Source organism: Terrapene carolina, unplaced genomic scaffold (assembly GCF_002925995.2).
Source record: "Terrapene carolina triunguis isolate 2854851 unplaced genomic scaffold, T_m_triunguis-2.0 Scaffold402, whole genome shotgun sequence".
NCBI lineage: Eukaryota > Metazoa > Chordata > Testudines > Emydidae > Terrapene > Terrapene triunguis.
This window is the reverse complement of record NW_020664753.1, coordinates 1,801,016-1,821,324: the sequence shown is the minus strand read 5'-3', so window position 1 is coordinate 1,821,324 and position 20,309 is coordinate 1,801,016. Positions and strand designations below refer to the sequence as shown.

At 47.2% G+C, this 20,309-nt stretch overlaps 1 protein-coding gene across 3 annotated transcripts in view; it reads left to right on the top strand.

Annotated features, from left to right (window-relative positions):
- Positions 1-19,896, top strand: part of MAPK8 (mitogen-activated protein kinase 8) — a 56,220-nt gene extending 36,324 nt beyond the window's left edge. For 2 of the 3 annotated variants that reach the window (XM_029912973.1, XM_029912974.1), the window contains exons 8-11: positions 5,667-5,791; positions 6,855-6,918; positions 16,754-16,831; positions 18,953-19,896. In XM_029912973.1, coding sequence (XP_029768833.1) covers positions 5,667-5,791; positions 6,855-6,918; positions 16,754-16,831; positions 18,953-19,098 — 413 coding nt within the window. In that variant the 3' untranslated portion in view covers positions 19,099-19,896. Of the gene's footprint in view, positions 1-5,666; positions 5,792-6,854; positions 6,919-16,753; positions 16,832-18,947 lie in introns of all 3 variants that reach the window. The other variant, XM_029912975.1, reaches the window with a different exon arrangement.
- Positions 19,897-20,309: the final 413 nt, after the last annotated feature.

The window sequence follows — 20,309 nt, the reverse complement described above, 5'->3', positions numbered from 1 at the left end:
CGGCTCCTCGCGCCGTGCAGTCCAGGGGCAAGCCTGCCCTGGTGCGCCCGCCGTCTCAGGACGTGGACTCACGGCACCGCTCCAGGTCTCAGAGCAGGTCCCGACGCCGCTCACAGTCCCGGCGCCGACTATCGCCTCGGCACCAGTCGTACTCGTGGCCAAGATCATCTTCGCGGCACCGCTCTACGTCTCGGCACCGTCACAATCATCGGTACCGATCGGGCTCCAGACGTAGTTCTCGGCACCGGTACGAGCGCCGCTCCAGTTCGAGGGGCTGCTCCCGGTACCATGTCTACTCGCAGTCGTCGTCGTCTAGGTCCAGATCCGGACCTCGGCACCGACATGGCCACCGGCACCGATCCCGGGACCGCTCACCAGCACTGTGCAGGGACCGATCACCTCCGGACCGGCACCGATCGGCACCGTATCATCCTGAGCCGATTTCGACGCGTTTGGCACCGCCTTGGCCCTCGAGATCAGCATCTCGCTCCTCCGATGGGGCCTCGAGATCGGCATACCCTCCTCAGGGTCAGGCTGCTGCGGCTGACTTGGGCCACTGGCAGGAGGTGGCGGAGGACCCTGCACAGGGACCTACGCACTGGTCGTTCTGGACCCCGTGGGCGTATCACCAGGCGCAGGGGGCTCCACCATCAGCCTCTCGCTCGGCACGCTCTGAGCCCAGGGTCCCGGAGGCCACCATCTCCCACCCTCCCCCAGAGGGCATGGAGGCTCCCGTGCCTACACCACCTGAGGCCCTGGACCCAGGGGCAGGCGATGTTCCACTTCAGGGACCCTTGGAGCAGGACCCGCCATTAGACCCCTTGCCACCTGAGGCATCCTCCTCATCTTCCCCAGATGAGGCGGTGGCGGGCACAACCACCACAGGCCCGCCCCCAATAGATCTTCGTGCCCACCAGGACCTATTACGTAGGGTGGCGCGTAATATGGATCTCCAGACGGAGGAGATAGTAGAGGTGCAGGACCCGGTGGTGAGCATCCTCTCGGCTGATGCCCCATCCAGGGTGGCATTGCCTTTGATTCGGACGATTCAGGCTAATGCCACTACAATATGGCAAACTCCTGCCTCTATTCCACCCACAGCCAGAGGGGTGGAAAGGAAGTACTTTGTCCCTTCCAAGGACTATGAGTACCTATATACTCATCACCAACCGTGTTCATTAGTGGTGTCATCGGTGAACGCAAGGGAGCATCACGGCCAGCAGGCTGCAGCGCCCAAATCGAAGGACGCTAAGCGCTTCGATTTGTTTGGGCGTAAGGTGTATTCAGCGGGAGGGCTACAACTCAGAGCGGCAAACCAGCAGGCGCTCTTGAGCCGCTACAACTTTAATTCATGGAACTCTATGGGGAAATTTAAAGAGTTGGTTCCCCAGGACTCAAGGGAAGAGTTCGGGGCCTTAGTGGAGGAGGGTAAGAAGGTGGAGAGGACCTCCTTACAAGCCTCCTTGGACATAGCGGACTGGGCCGCGAGGACGCTGGCCTCAGGTATCGCCATGTGGCGAGTTTCCTGGCTCCAGGTCTCGGGCTTGCCGCCAGAACTGCAGCAGACCCTGCAGGATTTACCCTTTGAGGGCCACGGGCTGTTCTCGGAGAAGACGGACTCTCGGCTGCAGAGCCTCAAGGATTCGAGAACGATCATGCGCTCCCTGGGGATGCATGTCCCAGGGCCCCAGCGCAGACCCTTTAGGCCCCAGCCTCAAAGGTTCTACCCTCCCCCGCCTCGTCCGAGACAGGACTTCAACAGAAGGCGGGACCAAGGTGGTAGGCGAAGGTCGACCGGCCCTCAACCCGGTCAGAACCAGGGGCCGCCTAGGCCACCTTCAGGCCCTAGGCAGAACTTTTGAAGGTGCGGTTGAGGATGACGCCCCAGCCACTATCCAGGATCCAGCTCCCTCCTTTCGGGATCGCCTCTCCCATTTCCACCGTGCTTGGTCCCTTATAACCTCGGACCGTTGGGTCCTTCGCACGGTGGAGAGGGGATACGCTCTCCAGTTTTCTTCGTTCCCCCCCCTCCCCGTCCCTCTTCAGGGACCCTTCTCACGAGCATCTCCTTACACAGGAGGTTTTTGGGCTCCTCTCTATGGGGGCCATAGAGGAGGTTCCGCCAGAGTTAAGGGGCAGGGGGTTTATTCCCGCTACTTCCTGATCCCCAAGTCAAAAGTGGGTCTGCGACCCATCTTAGACTTGCGCGGACTCAACAAATTCATAGTAAAGTTGAAGTTCCGCATGGTATCATTGGGGACCATTATCCCTTCCCTGGATCCTGGAGACTGGTTCGCCGCCTTCGACATGAAGGACGCATATTTCCATATAGCGATCTATCCGCCTCACAGGCGCTTCCTGCGATTTGTGGTAAACAAGGTGCACTACCAATTTGCAGTCCTTCCCTTCGGCTTGTCCTCGGCTCCCAGAGTGTTCACAAAATGTATGGCTGTCGTGGCAGCATACCTTCGTCGACAAGGCATACAGGTGTTCCCGTACTTAGACGACTGGCTGGTACGCGGCCGCACCAGAGAGCAAGTTCAAGCTCACGTCCACGTAATAGTACAAACATTCCACGAGTTGGGCATTCTACTCAACAAAGAGAAGTCCACTCTAGAGCCAACCCAGAGGATAGAATTTATTGAGGCAGTCCTAGACTCCGGACGTGCCCGAGCTATTTTACCAGACAATCGCTTTCATACCGTCACAGGCGTTATTTGAGGGCTCAGGGCCTTTCCGATTACCACAATAAGGACGTGCCTGGCACTTACGTAACCAGGCATGCCAGACTTCGACTTCGCCCTCTTCAGGCCTGGGTATCATCGGTGTACCGTCCTTATCGGGACAACCTATACATGGTGGTCACGGTCCCGAGCTCGGTCTTGACCTCCCTCACCTGGTGGCTGGATCACAAGGCGGTTTGCGCAGGAGTGCCGTTTCACGCCCCACAACCCTCCCGGCACCTGGTCACAGACGCTTCCTCTCTAGGATGGGGCGCTCACCTCGGGAAGCACCATACCCAGGGCCTGTGGACCGCACCCCAACTAGCCCTGCACATCAATGTTCGAGAGCTGATGGCGGTGCGCCTGGCATGCCAGGCATTTCTCAGTCTCCTACAGGGCCGTTGTGTGTTAGTTCTCACCGACAACACCACAGCCATGTTTTACATCAACAAGCAAGGAGGAGCCCGCTCGTTGCTTCTATGCCAAGAGGCCATTCGCCTGTGGGACTTCTGCATCGCCCACTCAATACATCTCACGGCATCGTTTCTTCCTGGAGTCCAGAATACGCTAGCGGACCGTCTCAGCAGGTCCTTCCAGACACACGAGTGGTCAACTCGCCCAGACATCATCTATTCTGTCTTCCAGATGTGGGGATTTCCCCAGGTCGACCTGTTTGCATCTCGAGCCAACAGGAAGTGCCACGCATTCTGCTCCCTACAAGGGCGAGCTCTGGGCTCTCTGTCGGACGCGTTCCTTCTACCCTGGAAAGATCACCTGTTCTACGCTTTCCCTCCATTTCCACTGGTCCACAGGGTACTGCTCAGGCTACGCAGAGACCAGGCACGGGTTAATTCTAGTCGCTCCAGCTTGGCCAAGGCAGCACTGGTACACCACACTGTTGGAGCTATCGGTTCAGACACCGATCACACTTCCCTTGTGTCCAGATCTCATCTCTCAGGACCACGGCCAACTATGTCACCCCGACCTACAATCGCTCCACCTCATGGCGTGGATGCTCCATGGCTGAATCGGACAGAGCGCCAATGCTCGCAGTCCGTCCAGCAGATTCTGCTGGGAAGTAGAAAGCCCTCTACACGGACCACTTACTTAGCCAAGTGGAAACGGTTCTCCTGTTGGTGCGAGCAGCGAGCCACGTCCCCCTTGCAGGCGCCTATTCCTCTCATACTTGAATACCTCCTATCCCTAAAACAGCAGGGCTTGGCGATATCCTCGATCAGGGTTCACCTCGCCGCTATTTCGGCGTTCCACCCAGGAGAGCTCGCTTCCTCGGTCTTCTCTAACCCGATGGTCGTTAGATTCTTCAAGGGCTTAGACCGACTGTACCCACAGCAACGCCAGCCCGTTCCGACGTGGGATCTCAACCTGGTTCTCTCCAAGCTCACAGGGCCTCCGTTCGAGCCATTGGCTACCTGTTCACTCCTGTACCTATCCTGGAAGACAGCCTTTCTTGTAGCCATCACCTCAGCAAGGCGCGTTTCTGAACTCAGGGCGCTTACGTCCGAGCCCCCATACACTGTTTTCCATAAGGACAAGGTGCAGCTTCGCCCCCACCCTGCCTTTCTTCCCAAGGTAGTCTCACCTTTTCACGTGAACCAGGATATATTTCTCCCGGTCTTCCATCCTAAGCCACACGCCACTCGCCAAAACCAGCGTTTGCATTCTTTGGATGTACGCAGGGCCCTGGCTTTCTATATTGACCGTACAAAGCCGTTTAGGAAGACGACACAACTCTTCGTTGCAGTGGCTGAGCGGATGAAAGGCTCACTGGTCTCCTCACAATGCCTGTCCTCTTGGATCACGTCCTGCATTCGTGCTTGCTACGACCTGGCCGGCGCCCCGACGCCGCGCCTCACCGCTCACTCCACGAGGGCCCCAGCCTCCTCGACTGCCTTCCTGGCTCAAGTCTCGATCCAGGACATTTGTAGAGCTGCAGTTTGGTCGTCAGTCCACACATTCGCCACTCACTATGCCCTGGTGCAGCAATCCAGAGACGATGCTGCATTCGGATCAGCGGTTTTGCACACAGCAATGTCTCACTCCGACCCCACCACCTAGGTAAGGCTTGGGAGTCACCTAATTGGAATCGATATGAGCAAGCACTCGAAGAAGAAAAGACGGTTCCTCACCGTTGTAACTGTTGTTCTTCGAGATGTGTTGCTCATATCCATTCCAAACCCGCCCCCCTTCCCCACTGTCGGAGTAGTCGCAAGAAGGAACTGAGGGGGCGCTGGGTCGGCTGGGGTATATATCCAGTGCCATGAAGGCGCCACTCCAGGGGGCTCCACAGCCGACCCACCGGGTGTTGCTAGGGTAGAAAATTCTCCGACGATCGTGCACGCAGCGCGCGCACACCTAATTGGAATCGATATGAGCAACACATCTCGAAGAACAACAGTTACAACGGTGAGTAACCATCTTTTTCTTATGAGATACTAGTTACCAGGTTTCTCTTTTTTCCTTTGTTTGATGTTCTCTATCACCTGGATGTTTTTTTAGTCCTCTGGTAGCTGTCCAGCTTCTGATATTTTTCCCAGAAATTGCCATTCTAATAAATCCATCTAGTCACTGGTGATACATATATCAATAAAACTTATCAGACATGAAAACGTGTCCAGTTCTCATGTTGCCTTCTTTGCATGAAGGAGGACAATGACCAGGTACTGATTACTCTTCCATGTGAGATTTTGTTCTTGTTACATGTGATGCAAATTCAAAAACTCTCTCACCAGTTTTTCTCATTATTTTGACTTTGCTTTTTAATGTAATATCAGCTTTGCTAAATCCTGAATTCTGTGCAGACCTTAAAACTGTAATTTGTCTGCTCTCTACTAAGCCTTTTAAGTGTATCTGTTCATAAAATTTAAAACATTGTCTAATATGCATTCAGCATAAACCTAAATAGAAAATTTCACACTCTTGCAGCCAGTCAAGCAAGGGACTTGTTATCAAAAATGCTGGTTATAGATGCTTCTAAAAGAATCTCTGTGGATGAGGCTCTGCAGCACCCATACATCAATGTCTGGTATGATCCATCTGAAGCAGAAGCCGTAAGTTCTTGGCTTTGGTCTCTTGTTAGTGGGATACTCTGCTGAAGGAAGCAAACTTGGAATGTGGTGATTGATATCATTGCTTGTCATAATAATACACTACATTTCTGACATGCAACTGTCAGAATTATAGCTGAAATTGGTAGATGTGTTTGTTAGAATTTTCTCTCTAGGGGCCAAAATTTCGGGCAGTTGTGATTCACCTGTATTTCTATGCATAATCATAATGATTGTACCTACAAATAAGACATGCAAATATCGCACTTGAAAATCTCCTGAAAATCAGGCCCTGGATTTATTAAACCAAATATTTGCCTATGCATACCTGTTACGTTTAACAGGAATATGAGCCATTGACTCCTGGGCAAGAAAAGAGGAAGACGGTATTTTCACTAGTTAGGGCAATTTGGTAGTATCTCAACACTAACAAAACAGGAGCCAGAGGCAAAACTCCAGTGCAGGAGCATGTGCTGTCAAATATCACCATTGGTGAATGTGATTTAGGTGAAACATAAAAGTATATCACTTTTTAAACAATTAACTTCCGGCTTATTGAAATAAGATGAAAAATAACAGTGTCTGAACAGAAGGAGGTAGTTGGCTCTGACCTAGTAAGAATTGAAGAAGACACTTCAGCATCCTAAACAGTATTTCATGTAAATGGTGCAACTAGAATTCTACAGAGTATTTACAGCTGGCAGAAAAGAAAATGAATTATTGACAGTAAATGCCCCCAAAGGGCAGTCAGGCATGAAAGATGCTGTACCTAGGTACAATGTCTCCATTTAGCCCCCTTTGTCAAACATAACTGTAATAATGCAAGGAAAACTATTAATCACTAGGAATCTGAAACATCACATGAAGTATAGAAAAGTGGCCAGACATGAGATGACTATGTTTCTAACAGTTCTGGTGAGGCATGACACTGTATTTTTGAAAGATTGGGTTGGGTTTCTGAAAGCTATTCTTTGTACAACAGCCTTCCTGTTAGGTGATGTGCGTTTTCCCTTTCATTTCACTGTAGTTGTTTGAGTTGTTTATCATGCGTCAATTCTGCTTTCAGCCTCCACCAAAGATACCAGACAAGCAGTTAGATGAAAGAGAGCACACAATAGAAGAATGGAAAGGTAAGAACAACATTTTAAATTTGTCTTTGGGGCTTGCCATCCGATAAAGGATTATTGTGTTACCGGAGTTCTGTTAAGAAGTTGGAATGACTAGCAGCTTCAATGTCCTTCACAGCTCAGAAACTTGCATATCATTTAAGTATATGGTAAGGTTAGATTATTGATGATTAGATGATTGATGATTAGATGATTCTTCTGAATTCATACGTTAAGTGACTTGCACATAACATGCTTCCAATTCTAATTAAGTTTAGTTAATGAGCCTTCTTAAAGGCACCATTATGGTATGGTAGTTCTCTTCCATGGCAGAGATCAGGTTCATACAGACATCAGGTAGGATGGTTGGGTCTCTGGCCAGTAAAGCTTGTCCTGCTCCAGGAGATAAGGAACATGCTTTTCACCCTTGGCACTTCTCTAACCTAGGAAAATTACTTGTTGCTGATAATGGTGTCAGCTGTGTGTGAAGCTGACCTGGCATTGAGTGTGCTTTAACTGCAAGTGTAGCCAAGGACAAGATCATGTACCCGTAGAAGGGCAGTATTCACACTTCGTGGCCATAGCCCTTCCCCTGGCTACATGAGGCAGTGCCGCCCTGACCCTCCCTCAGTTCCTTCTTACCACCTGTGGCTGGAGTGGGAGCTTTGTGTGGTCTTAACCTCAACCCTTCGGCTAGTTTAGTTTTTTCTTCTAATATATACTGTAAGTAATACCCTTAGCATTAGCTTAGTATTAGTTGTATTAGTTTAGTTTCCTCAGTGATACTCTTACAGGGGTTAAATGTTGTCCTTCATGTGGGAGAGTTATCCCCAGCAGGAATCCCTACATGTGGTACTTGCTGTCTCAGCGAGGCCCATGTTAAAGAGTGTTGTGTAATCTGCAGATTGTTCAAGAAATAGACTCAAGTGGCTCGGGACCTTTGCCTAAAGCATCACCTGCTTGAACAAGCCATGTGGCCTGCTTCAGAACCAAGGCCCTTACCAGGTCAGAGATCACCCTCCGGTTCCAAGAGTGAAGTTGTTTCGTGTTCTGGAGCAGGCGCCACTCTGAAGAACCGGAGGAGCCATTCCCCATCATCTGCGTGGAGGCAAAGATCACATAAGACCGATTGAGACTGCTCCAGGTCTTGGGGAACCTCTTCCACCTCCCCCAGGAAAAGTGTGGACTGGCACAGAGTTGGTGCCAGCGTGCAGGATGGCGTGGGTACCTCTAACCCTTCCCTGGTACTGAGTAGGGAGGTTAGAAACCCTGTACTATTGACTTGGGTTTTGGCCTCTGCTGCATGTCTTCTGCTTTTCCTTTGTTCCAGGACTTTGTCAGGGCTGTGTCATCTATAACCCTGTCGACTGAACAAGCCGCTGGACCCTTGGATCAGTTGGCACCAGACCCCAGTGTTCCCCTTTCACGGTTGTGGAAGAAGGGCCGGTACTGGGAATCTCCTCTGCACGGTTGCAGTCAGCACTGCAAATGTTACGATGGCAGCTTTCGCTGCCCTTGAAATTGGTGCTGTCAAGCACTCCAGTACCGCTGCTGACTTTGGGATTGACGCCACTTCCAGCACCAGCATGCTCAGGACCAATGGTACTGCTTCCAGTGACAGCACCGCTTCCTGCTTCGTTCTGGATGACAGACAAGTCAGACTGGTTACTCGCTGCCTCTGATCTCGCTCTGCTCTCATTCCAGTGATCCTGAGGCTCCTCGGCATCCAAGTCAGGGTCGTCATCCCCCCCCACTGTCCATCGCTTGACCAGCATCAGGGGCCTTAGATGGAGTACTGGGATTGGCGCTCGTCTCGTGACTGGGACGGTGGCCCCTGGCCCGGCGCTGATTGGCCACCAATGCCTTATCCATGCCAATGGCCTCCATGGAATCCGTGGGGTGTTCCTTGGTCACGGAGGTACCACTCTTTGTCTCAGTCAAAGACGAGATCACCAGCCATGTCTGTGGTGGTGACCATCGATCTGCCACCAGCCCAGGCACCAGCACTCCTCCTCCCTGCGGAGCCTCCAGAGTCATCCCATCCAGATCCGTCACCCCTGGAACAGGATCTGGCTTTAGCCCAGTTAAAGGCTTCATCTTTGTCTCTGGACGATTCTGTGCTGCCTGGTTCATTCCTCTTTTGGTACTGGAGCATTTTAAGGTATACTGATACCTTTTGCAACCTGTAGTTGCTTCTTTCAGTATCCAAGTGGAGTTCTTGCAAGCGAACAGCCACAAATTAGTGGATAGCCTGCAGCCGTCTGCCCCTGGAAGTGTCTCCCTCCCTATCAATGATGCGCTCCTTGAATCTGCTATGGCCTTCTGGAGCACGCCGGCTTCGGTACCACCTGCAGCTAAGCGCTTGGAAAAATGCTATTTTGTTCTTGTGCGGGGATCTGAGGGGTTTTACTCCCGGCCAGCACCAAATTCTTAGTTGTAGCTGCAGTGAACAACAGAGCCACACAAGGATAGGGGCTCTAAACGATTGGGCAGGAAGGTTTACACCTCCTTTTCCTTACAAATGTGAATTGCTAACCAGCATCCAGAGAATGTTTGCCAATGTGTTCCCTCTGTCCAGCCCTCGCCAAGCAGGTCAGTTGTTACTGACACCTCCCAGATGGGTTGGGGGACTCACAGGGGCTGTGGTCAGAGCAGGAGGCCTCAGTCCATATCAATGTGCTGGAGCTTTGGGCCATCTACAATGCATGTCGCAATTTTCAGGATTGTATCAGAGACTCAGGGTACGTGTACACTACGAGATTAATTCGAATTTAGATAATTCGAATTTGGGAAACAGATTGTATAAATTCGATTGTGCGCGGCCACACTAAGCACATTATTAATTCGGTTTTTAACCACATTAATTCGGTGGTGTGCGGCCACACTACCCCATTAATTTTAACCACATTAATTCGGTGGTGTGCGGCCACACTACCCCTAATTCGAATTTACAAAATCGATTTTGGTGCTACTCCGCTCGTCGGGGTGGAGTACAGAAATCGATTTTAAGCGCCCTTTAATTCGAAGTAACTGGCTCCGTTGTGTGGACGGGTTAAGGATTAATTCGGATTAACGCAGCTAAATCCGAATTAAAGTCGTAGTGTAGACCAGGCCTCAGTGGCTCACATGCTTACTGACAATACTGCCGCAATGTGTTATGTGAACAAACAAGGGGGAGCACTCTCCAGGTTGCTCTGCCTACAGGCAATTGGGCTATGGCAGTTCTGCATTGAGGAAAACATTACCCTGATAGCCATTCACTCACCCGGAGTTCAGAATCATCTTGCGGATCCATTTCAGTAGGTATTTTTTCCCTACGTCACTAGTGGTCCCTGAAGACCAGTGTCCTCTGGGTCACCTTCGGAGCTTGTGGTATCCTACAATTGACTTGTTTGCTCCACAGGACAACAGGAAATGTCGTCTGTTCTGTTCCTGAGGGGCCCTCAGTCCAGGCTCCCTGTCCCACGCTTTCCACCTCAGCTGGCAGTTAGCTCTCCTGTACACCTTTCTCCCAATCCCAGTCATCCCTCAGGTCATTCTCAAGCTCAAGGTCATTCTCGTTGCCCTGGCATGGCCGAGGCAGTGCTGGTTCTCCAACCTTCTCACACTGTCTATTCAGCCTTCCATACCGCTTCCTCCCCATCCCAACTTACTCACTTAGAACCACGGCTGCACCTTGCATCCTGCGCTCAGTTCCCTGCGTCTAACCAAGCGGAAACAATTTTTGGTGTGGTCATTAGCCCACAGAATCCAGCCAACGCTGTCCTCTATCCAGGACATTCTGGAGTACCTGCTGCACCTTCAGGTATTGAGGCTTGTGTTTAGTTCATTGAGAGTGCATCTGGCAGCAATATCAGTATTTCATCCACCACCACCACCACCCCCCTCAGGGAAGATCAGTCTTCTCCAGTGCCATGGTAGCAAGATTCTTACAAAGGCCCCTTCATCTACATCCTCTATTCCTAGAACCAGTCCCTCTGTGGGACCTTAACTCCGTCCTAGCAGCCTCAATGGGACCTTCGTTCAACCTCCTGTTCCACTTTTGTGTCAGAAAACTGCATTCCTGGTAGCGATAACATCTGTAAGGAGAGTGTTGAGACTTGAAGGCTCTGATGGCAGAGTCTCCTTATATACAATTCTCCAAAGATGAAGTGACTGTATGACTACATCCTAAGTTTTAGTGTACAATGGTTTCTCAATTTCATTTGAAGCAGGTGGTATACTTACCTGTTTTCTTTCCCAAGCTACATTCATCTCCGGAGGAGACGTGTCTCCATACGTTAGCTTTTTATCTGGACAGGATTAACCGTTTCATGCTTCCCCTTGTCTGTTTGTGTCATATGCAGACCACATGAAGGGTCTAGCAGTTTCTTCACAGACAGTGGATAACATCCTGCATATGAAATAGCTTTGGCTCGCCCCCTGAGCGGGAGCGAGCTCATTCTACGAGCGTGCAAGCAACATCCATTGCATTCCTCAGTGACGTTTCCATATTGGATATTTGCAAGGCTGCTGCGTGGTGTTTGATGTATATGTGCATGAACCATTATGCCATAACCACATCTTACAGCCCAGGGTGGATGCAAGCTTTGGTAGAGCGGTCCTGCAGTCCTTGTTTAGGTAGACTTTGAACCCCGCCTCTTGGAGCACGGTACTGCTTGTGAGTCATTTAAGAGGAATACACAGCTGCACCTACTCGAAGAAGAAGAAATCGTTACTTACTGTAATTGTGGTTCTTCAAGATGTGATGCAGACGTGTATTCCATGACCCACCTTCTGTCCCCTCTGCACTGGAGTCTCATTTCCAGGTGTTCGGAGTGAAGGAACTGAGGGTACGTCTTCACTACCCGCCGTATCGGCGGGTAGCAATCGATTTATCCGGGATTGATATATCGCGTCTCGTTAAGACACGATATATCGATCCCCGAACGCGCTCACCGTCGACTCCAGAACTCCACCAGAGCGAGCGGCGGTAGCGCAGTCGACGAGGGAGCCGTGGCCGTCGATCCCGCGCCGTGTGGACCCCAGGTAATTCGATCTTAGATACTTCGACTTCAGCTACGCTATTCGCGTAGCTGAAGTTGCGTATCTTAGATCGATCCCCCCCCCCCCCCCCCAGTGTAGACCAGCCCTGAGAGGTGGTCAGGGCAGCACCACCTCATGTAGCCAGCGGAGGGGACTATTGCCGTGAGGTGTGAACTCCACCCCTCTACCAGTACGCCTAGGCGCACACACATCTAAGTGGAATCACGTCTGTCACTTGTCAAAGAACCACAGTTACTGTAAGTAAACGTTTCATTCAGTTGCACTCAGGGGAATCTTCTAGTAGACAGGGCTCCAACAGCTTCCAGTGTGTTTACTGACATGTTAGTTAACCCTTCTAAGGAGCAAGTTTTAATTAACATGGTAGCTTTTTATTTAAAAGAAAGCGACCGTTCTCGCTGCCTAGAGTATTGCTGGACTTGTACTCATGTACATTAGGACTAACACCAGTGCTGATGAAACAAAGTTGGAAAACTGGTGAGAATACCTTTTTCCCCTAAAATTCCATAATGTAGACAAGACCTTGCAAGTCAGCTGCAGCCATTGATAACGGTTGTTGTCAGAGAGGAGTAACTTTCCTAAGCTTGGGTGCACATCTGTATTGTGCTTCATGACCTTCTGTTATGGTAGTAAAACTTCTCAGTTCTAAAAAATGCTTTGGAAAAGGAGTGGCAAAGTATTCACTCTCCACTTCTAAGGCCTCCCTACCTCTGAGAAACCTGAACTCTTTCTTGCTTCTCTCCCCTGCTTCCTGTAGAGGCAGCATGCTGAGATTCTAGGGGAGCAGGCCCAGCTTGTGGTGTGTCAACAATAAGCTTTGCAGACTGAGCAAGGAGTAGTCTCTAAGGTTGGGGACTGGGGGGAGTCAACTAAGCCTCCCTGCTAAGAGAAGTTTTTTCCGTAATGCCAGTGATCCACAAAAGAGGTCTCAGGAAACTTAGCATACAAATAGGCTTTCCCCTGTAGCCATAATATCAACCCTACTCCCTCTTTAGGGTGTTTATGCCTTCCGTTTACATTTCTCCTGAGGGGAAAATTAGTGTGCTCATTTGCATTTTCCTCTTTAAGGAAACAAGCATTGGCCTATGTCCAGACTAATCTTCTGATATGAGTTTCGCTTCTTAATACCAAGTTCAGATATATATTCTCCTATCGTGCCATATTTGGTTTTTAATCTCTCCTTGCTTCAGTCACTTCTTATCATCACTTGCATTGTCTGAAAGAGGCTCAGCCGCCTTTAGTTTTACAGATCTTCCTCAGCTGTGTCTTCAAATAGAATTTTTCTTCAGTAAAAGTAAATGCTTCAATTTGATATACATTTCTACTGTTAAAGGTGGATTTTTGGTTGCATGTAGATAAGACTAATCTATTATCATTGGGGGGAAAATGGGGAAAGTCATGACTTTTCATGGCACAAAATAGAGATGTCACAGTTTTAGTTGAAGGAAAAAACCAGTGTATTAATTATTTTTGAGTTGTTTGTCATGGAAAATTAAGAGGTCAAATCTGTTTTACAACAAATTGTTTTAAAACCTTTCAGTAATATCTGAAAACCACCCTCTACTACAAGACAAATATAGAACCAAATGTACAAAAAAACGGAGAAGCATTGCTGTGACTTGCAAAGCCCATGACTCTCGATATACCACAGCACCCCTGTACCCCAAATGCCCAGAGTTTGTCACAAAAATCATGTTCTCTCACATATAACATTACTTGCAGAAGGTAAATGTAGGCCAGTGTTTCTTTTCAGTTAAACGTCTGCACCCACACAGGCGTCAAAGCTTGTTAGCTGTACCTATGGCAATACCAAGGCCAAGCACCAGAGCAGTAACTAAAGCCTATACATTCTTTCTTGGTTACCTGCATGCATGATCATGAAGCCGCCTGTAAAGCCTCTACTCTTGAATTTTTTTGCACAATACCCATTGGATGTTCACAGAACCTGTGCAACACAGATACTTTCATCTGCTGTTTCTGTATACTACCTATTTGATACTAACCTTATGACTTCAATCATACTGATAACATTAGGGTAGGTTTTGAGATATTGTTCTCAATAACCTTCCATCTCTTGGATTTTAAAGAATATGTTCGCAGCAAGTGGCAGCTACCTCTTATAGATCTGCACTTTTCTGTATCTCCTCCAAAAGTTATCAAAATTCATTGCTAAATCAGAAGACAACGGATAGCAAATGTCACACTTTTATCCTCTTGAGTGTGTGTGTGTGTACATATGTATATATATATATTTATACGTTATGTAACAGTAAATACACCACTCACTCTTTTGTGATGAGAACTGAATGCAAACTTGGTAGAAAAGTCCTCGATCCAAGCCTCTATTGTTGACAATTGACTTCAATGCATTACTGAATCGCTGTGGTTTTAAAAGCTTGAAAGAACAAAGAACGGACTTTCATTGCTGCCTCCTAGATTTCTTGCTCTTAGATTTTGTGTCATTCACTGCACTGGTGAGCAGGCAGAGGTAAATGTTTTTGTTTGTTGTTTGTTTAGAAAAGTCTCTTTACAGATAACCAGAATACCCTACCCCCAAACCACGCCCCCTCTCCAGTTGTACCTTGTGATCTAACATATGACAGGATTTGGATGGCTTAAGGTTACAGACTTGGCGAAAGTAGTCCTGCCTTGCGTTGAGGAATAACAGGCACAAAGTCCCTTCGCTATCAGTTACATCTTGCAGAGGAGCTCAGAGCAGCCAGCATTTTCTTCTGTACACTGGTCACATGCTGTGCCTCTTGAGCCCTTTGACCCTGTGCCTCATATTGCAGATCCAGCTGTCAAAGTAAAGATGTAGACGGTCCCACACCATAACCATCTCCTGTTCCTCTGCCATGGCAGGCAGGCTTGGAACCATGTTTTTCTACTTGCAGAGTTTGCTTGTTTACCTCAAATTTCTAGTTAATTTTCAGTTGTTTGGGGTTTTTAATAGGATTAGTGATAGAATCCATTAAAATGGATCCAGAGAAGCATTAAAGTGTAAAGTGCTGCATTTAATGTGTGAATATAATGCATTGAATGGACTGGTACCCTTTTAGGTGCTTAAAATACCTGGGAGAAAGTTCAGCCTTTACTGCCAGAAAGAGAAGAAAGTAGGAGGGGTGCTTCATGGTCCACCTCTGGAGGATTTCACTGTGCATGCAGATGCCAGCTCTAACCTGCTAGCATAAGAATGTATGGCCCTTGTGCCCACCACAGGCTTACCGCAGATAGCCTGGAGCCCTTTGCCATTGGACTCTGGACATAGTCTTCAACATGGGGGTCAAGCTAGAGAGGAAGGCAAATGCTCCACTAATGTTGTTTGATCACCATCACCTCAAGAGTGAGGCCATGGCTCTTCCATTTCCCTCTTGAGGTAGGAGATGTGCAGTTATGAGCTTCCCAAGGAGACTGAAGTAACCTCCCAAGGGTTCTTTGAAACGCGGTACGATATTTCAGTCCTGCCTAGTGCCAGGTGTGGGTAGCCACCTGGGTTGCTATGCTACCTGAGTCTGTTGTCTCTGACCATTGATAGTTGCTCCTAAACAATCCCTTCCTCCATATTGCACTCAGAAATCACTTCAGTTTGCCACTTTTAATCTGTCACTGACAATTTGAATCTAAGGCATTGGTCCTTTTCTTCTGCCAGTGGTTCTACACAACCAAAACCTCCTCTGGGTGGTCAGCCATCTTATCAACCTAGAGCACCCCTTGCTGACTGTTGAGGCTTTTAATCGCCACAGAAAAGGATGATCTGATCCAGAGAGGCTTCTGGATATTTATGGTGACATTCAGATCGGGATGGTACAGCCATACCACTATCCCTTAGTGAGTCTCAGCCAGTGTGCTTGTGCCCACCCTCATCTGACCTGGGCCTGTGGATATTGTAGCTGATCAAAGCTAGTGGGTATATCTGAGCCTCCTGTTGGAAAGGGTTGTCCACACATCTCAAATAGGGTTATCTGCCAGCATCTCTCAAACAAGTTATGGCTAGGCCTCTGCTAAGAAAAAATGATTGGATGAGAATACCTTGGTTAACTATCATCCAGGATCCTTTAGGCAAAGATATCTGGGAAGGGAGAGGCAGGCCAGCACCAGTAACATTTAACACTTAGGTTGTCTGAACATCATTCAGCGCATCAGGCTTGGCCATGGCATGATTTTGCACTAGTGAGGAAAATCAGTGATGGGGTTGGAGTGGGGCAACATTTGTTCTTCAAGAAATGTTATGCTTTCTGATGTAGAGCTGTCTTGCAACTTTGCACATAACCCCAAGTGTGCTTCCAAGAGGATAGTTATGGACTTATATAACACAGTCTGCCTGTCTAGCAAAGAATCATGGTGTTGCTGGGTACTAGCTCTTCTCAAAAATGTTGCCTTGAGCCCTCCTAATTCCAGCTAGATAAGGGCTTCTGCGCTCCTTGTTTTTCCATCGTAGACCTGTTCATCTGTGCAGGAGGCCTCCGTAACATTGAGTGAATTGATTGCCTCAGCCTTGTGGCTCTACTTCGAAGTCCTCCATCTCAAACCGACCTGGACAAAATCAGCTACCAAGCAGTGAGCAATTTCAGTGCATTCCGTGAGCTCCAAACCTTTGAAGTTGCAGCAGAATGGTGCTGGAAACTGGTGCATCACTTTCAGTTCTAAATATGTTCCTTTCTTTTCTATCTTCTTTGTAGTCTAATATTGTCTAAAAATAATTCGGAAGAGTAATAAGCCTACGAAACTGGAATATTAATTTGAATAAGATGTGCATTCATCGTTATCAGTTTGAAGTAATGGATTGGTATAACTACTATTTTTGTCATGTTTACAGAGTTGATATACAAGGAGGTCATGGACCTGGAGGAAAGGACCAAGAACGGGGTTATACGTGGACAACCAGCCCCTTTAGGTTGGTTACAATAAAAGCACTGTACAAGCCTGCCCTATGTGGTAAGCCAGAACGGCGCAAAGCTGATCCAAGAGTAATAGTTAATATAGCTCAAAGTATGAGTCTAGAATTTCAAGAACACTTGGGCAGAAGTTGCTTTCAGCTAATTCACTTCCTGAGTGATAGTATTTGATGCCGGTGCTCTGCTTTGGAAACATAAAGCACTATACAGCGATTAGTTAACTAATCCTCCCAACACTCCCATGAAGCAAGGCTTTGGGGCAGGAACTGTCTTTTTTTTTTTTTTTTCTCTCTGTTTGTCCAGCAATTTGCACAATGGGATTCTTTCCTATGACTGAAGGTATAGCTACAAGGGAAGCAGAAACCCTCAGAAGCGAGACTCAGAGCCTGGGTCTACAGCCTCAGGCTCGTGCTACAGTGCTAAGAATAGCTGTTTAGACATATGGGCTTGGACCCACCCCCACCTCGGCTTCACAGCCCGAGCTCCAGCCCAAGCTGAAACAGCTGTCTGTAGCACTGTAGCATGAACCCGAGTCTGTAGATCCGGGCTTAGAAACTAGCTGTTGCAGGTTTCTGCTTGCTGTGTAGAATACCCAAAGGCTCTTAGGAACCACCACAATACAAATAAATAATACCCCCATTTTACAGCTGGAATACAGTGCATCTGGACCAAGATGTAACAATGCATCAGTAGCAGAATTCAGATTAGAAATTAGAGTTGCTAACCCTCTCTGCTCAGTCCATTAGATCAGTGTCTCCCAAAAGGGTGATTAGCTAATGAGGTTCCAGTGAGCATCATCAGAGAAAGGCATTTAACCAACAAGGTCATTCCACGGTGGATGCCAAAAATTAGCCTCCTAAATAAGCTTGGCCTGAGTTTCAAAAGTATTTAGTGCCCACTGTTTGTATTTCAGTTAGATCCGTCTTCCGCCTGCAAACTCTTATAGCAGCAATGCCTGGGCCTACCTGGCCAATGTAAAAAACTGCAGTGTGATGTCATAAAGAGGTCAGCCTTTACCAAGCCCTACTGAAATCTTGGCTGATCCTGATGAGCATGCTGCTCAAAGTGCTTGTTCCCATCCTTTTAATTTTGGGGCTCCTGACACTGCTCCATGAAATACCCCTTTTTGTTGTCTGTGGTATTCTCTCCCATCAGCAGCTCCTCACTATCTAACATTAATTTCTTTGTATCCTGCTCTTGGGAATCCCATTATTTTTTTTAGTAACTTTACTGCCACAGTTCAATAGCTCATGATTAGACATGGGACTTGTAACTGTATAATACCAAGTTGCTTTCCTCTTGAATTTGCTTTAAAATGCACATTGTAACTGTTACATCCCTGCATAGCTACTATAAAAGTATACTTTAACACTTGCATTTAATGTCTACTAAATATTGAGATCAAATTTCTCACTTGTATTGTTTGCCTGAATAACTAGTTTCTAAACAAGAAAGTGCAGAAAGGCCTTCAGAAGCCACTCTTGTATTTTTGTATAAAATACAGCTGGGTCATTAGAGTACCCCCTTTCCATGGTTGGAGTTCTATGGCACAGGGTGGGATAATAACTGCCATTGTCTCCCTATGTAATCTTGAGCACGTCAAACTGAGTAAAGCACCAGGAGTCCTGACTCCAACACCACGATTTTCTCAGGTGGCCAAAGTTCAGAAGTGTTGAGCATGAAGCCATTCCCACTGAGGTCATGGAGCTGATGAATGCTCAGAACGTCTGAAAATTCAGCCATTTTTAGGCCTAAGTGTATAGTTAGGAGCCTGCATTTAGGGTTTTTGAAGATCTTCTCGGGCTTCTGTAGAACTACTTGCCCATTACCTCCTTTCTCCCTCAGCCACACTTGTGAATTTGGCACTCAGCTGTAAGTGTTTATCTCAGATTTACAAGCATCCTGTTATGGAAGTTGCATGGTTTTTGGCATAGATATAATCCTTCACTTAAATAAAAAATCCTCAAATCTTATTTGATAATGGACTCCAAGAAATCTCTTAGCAGCTTCTTGAGTGGCAAGAAAAACGAATGACCCCTAGAGCGAGAAATACCAATGCAAGTATTAAACCATGCAACTGTATCTGCAACTGATTTGCTGTTTTGTTTCTCATAGCACAGGTGCAGCAATGATCAATGGTTCTCAACATCCGTCTTCATCATCATCTGTCAATGACGTGTCCTCAATGTCAACAGATCCAACATTGGCCTCGGATACTGACAGCAGTCTGGAAACATCCGCTGGACCTCTGGGCTGCTGTAGATGACTACTTGGTCTTTTAGGGGGGAGGGAAGGGGAGTCCTTTAGTCATTGATAGGGCACCTTTAAGAAAATCAGTGGTATTATTTTTGAGTGTTTTTTCAAAAATAATTGTAGGATTCATTTTAAAGTGCTGTAATTTTAAACTGTAAGTTGTGTTAAAAGCAGCCACAAAAATGTATTTTTTTTTGCTGTAATTAACTCTGTAAAATATTAAACCTGATAATTTTATCATGGTTTTAAAAAATCTGCATATTTGCTTTACTATTATGCTGCTGATCTTTTTTTTACTGAATTTGTAAGATTTGTTTGATCAAAGCACATATTAATGTTCTCTACCGTATCATGTATTATTTAAGATTTTATAGGTTTTTCAATTTTTTTATTAGAATTTTTTCCAAATGTTTTGTTCATGATTATCCTTCAAAGTTATATGCTTGGTCACTTGTCTTACCCATGTGCAAGAGAAAATAATACATTGTAGCCTGTTATAGCTTTGGGTGTAGCTACTGTAGTGGTAGCAGTGAACACAGAATCCTTTAATTCTGTCTTCTTGCCTATAACAATTGAATAAAAGCAGCAGTTAGTGAGTTTCATTAGGGAAACCGTTTATGACCCTTGGCAAAGTCACCTCATCTGAGAGGCAATATAAACATAAAGCAAAGCATATCTTTATAGCTGCAGAAGTATCCAGCCTGCCAAAAGGAGATGGTGGCAGAACTTTGGCATGCTGAAGCTTATGATCTCAAGGAGGATACTTCATGAATAATACATTGCAATGCAAATAAACTGTTTACTTCTACTAGCCTGTTTTTGTACACACAAAACAAGGTATACCCAGGATATCTAGATTGCCAACAGGGAAATCTGTAGCTGTAGTTCTACATACACATAGCATGTGGTTCTTTGGCATTTAATTTCCTTCTTATTTTCTGTGTTAGGATAGAGCAGTTCTATGTTGGGTGTATGTATGGAAAACCTCCAGCTTTCTGATCACTCTTTCTTCACCGAAAGTAACTTATTCCTGTAAACCAATCACTGGTGGGAGAACCTCAGGTTGTAAGATTTCTGTAGCTAATGCATTGAGAGCAATATATGCCATGGTAATGGGGGGGAAATAGCAGTGCTGGATAAATAGTTTTTCTCTTTCACTTCACTATCAGACCAGCATAGCAGAAATCTTAATAATGGTTCTTTTAAAGCCATGAATATTCAATA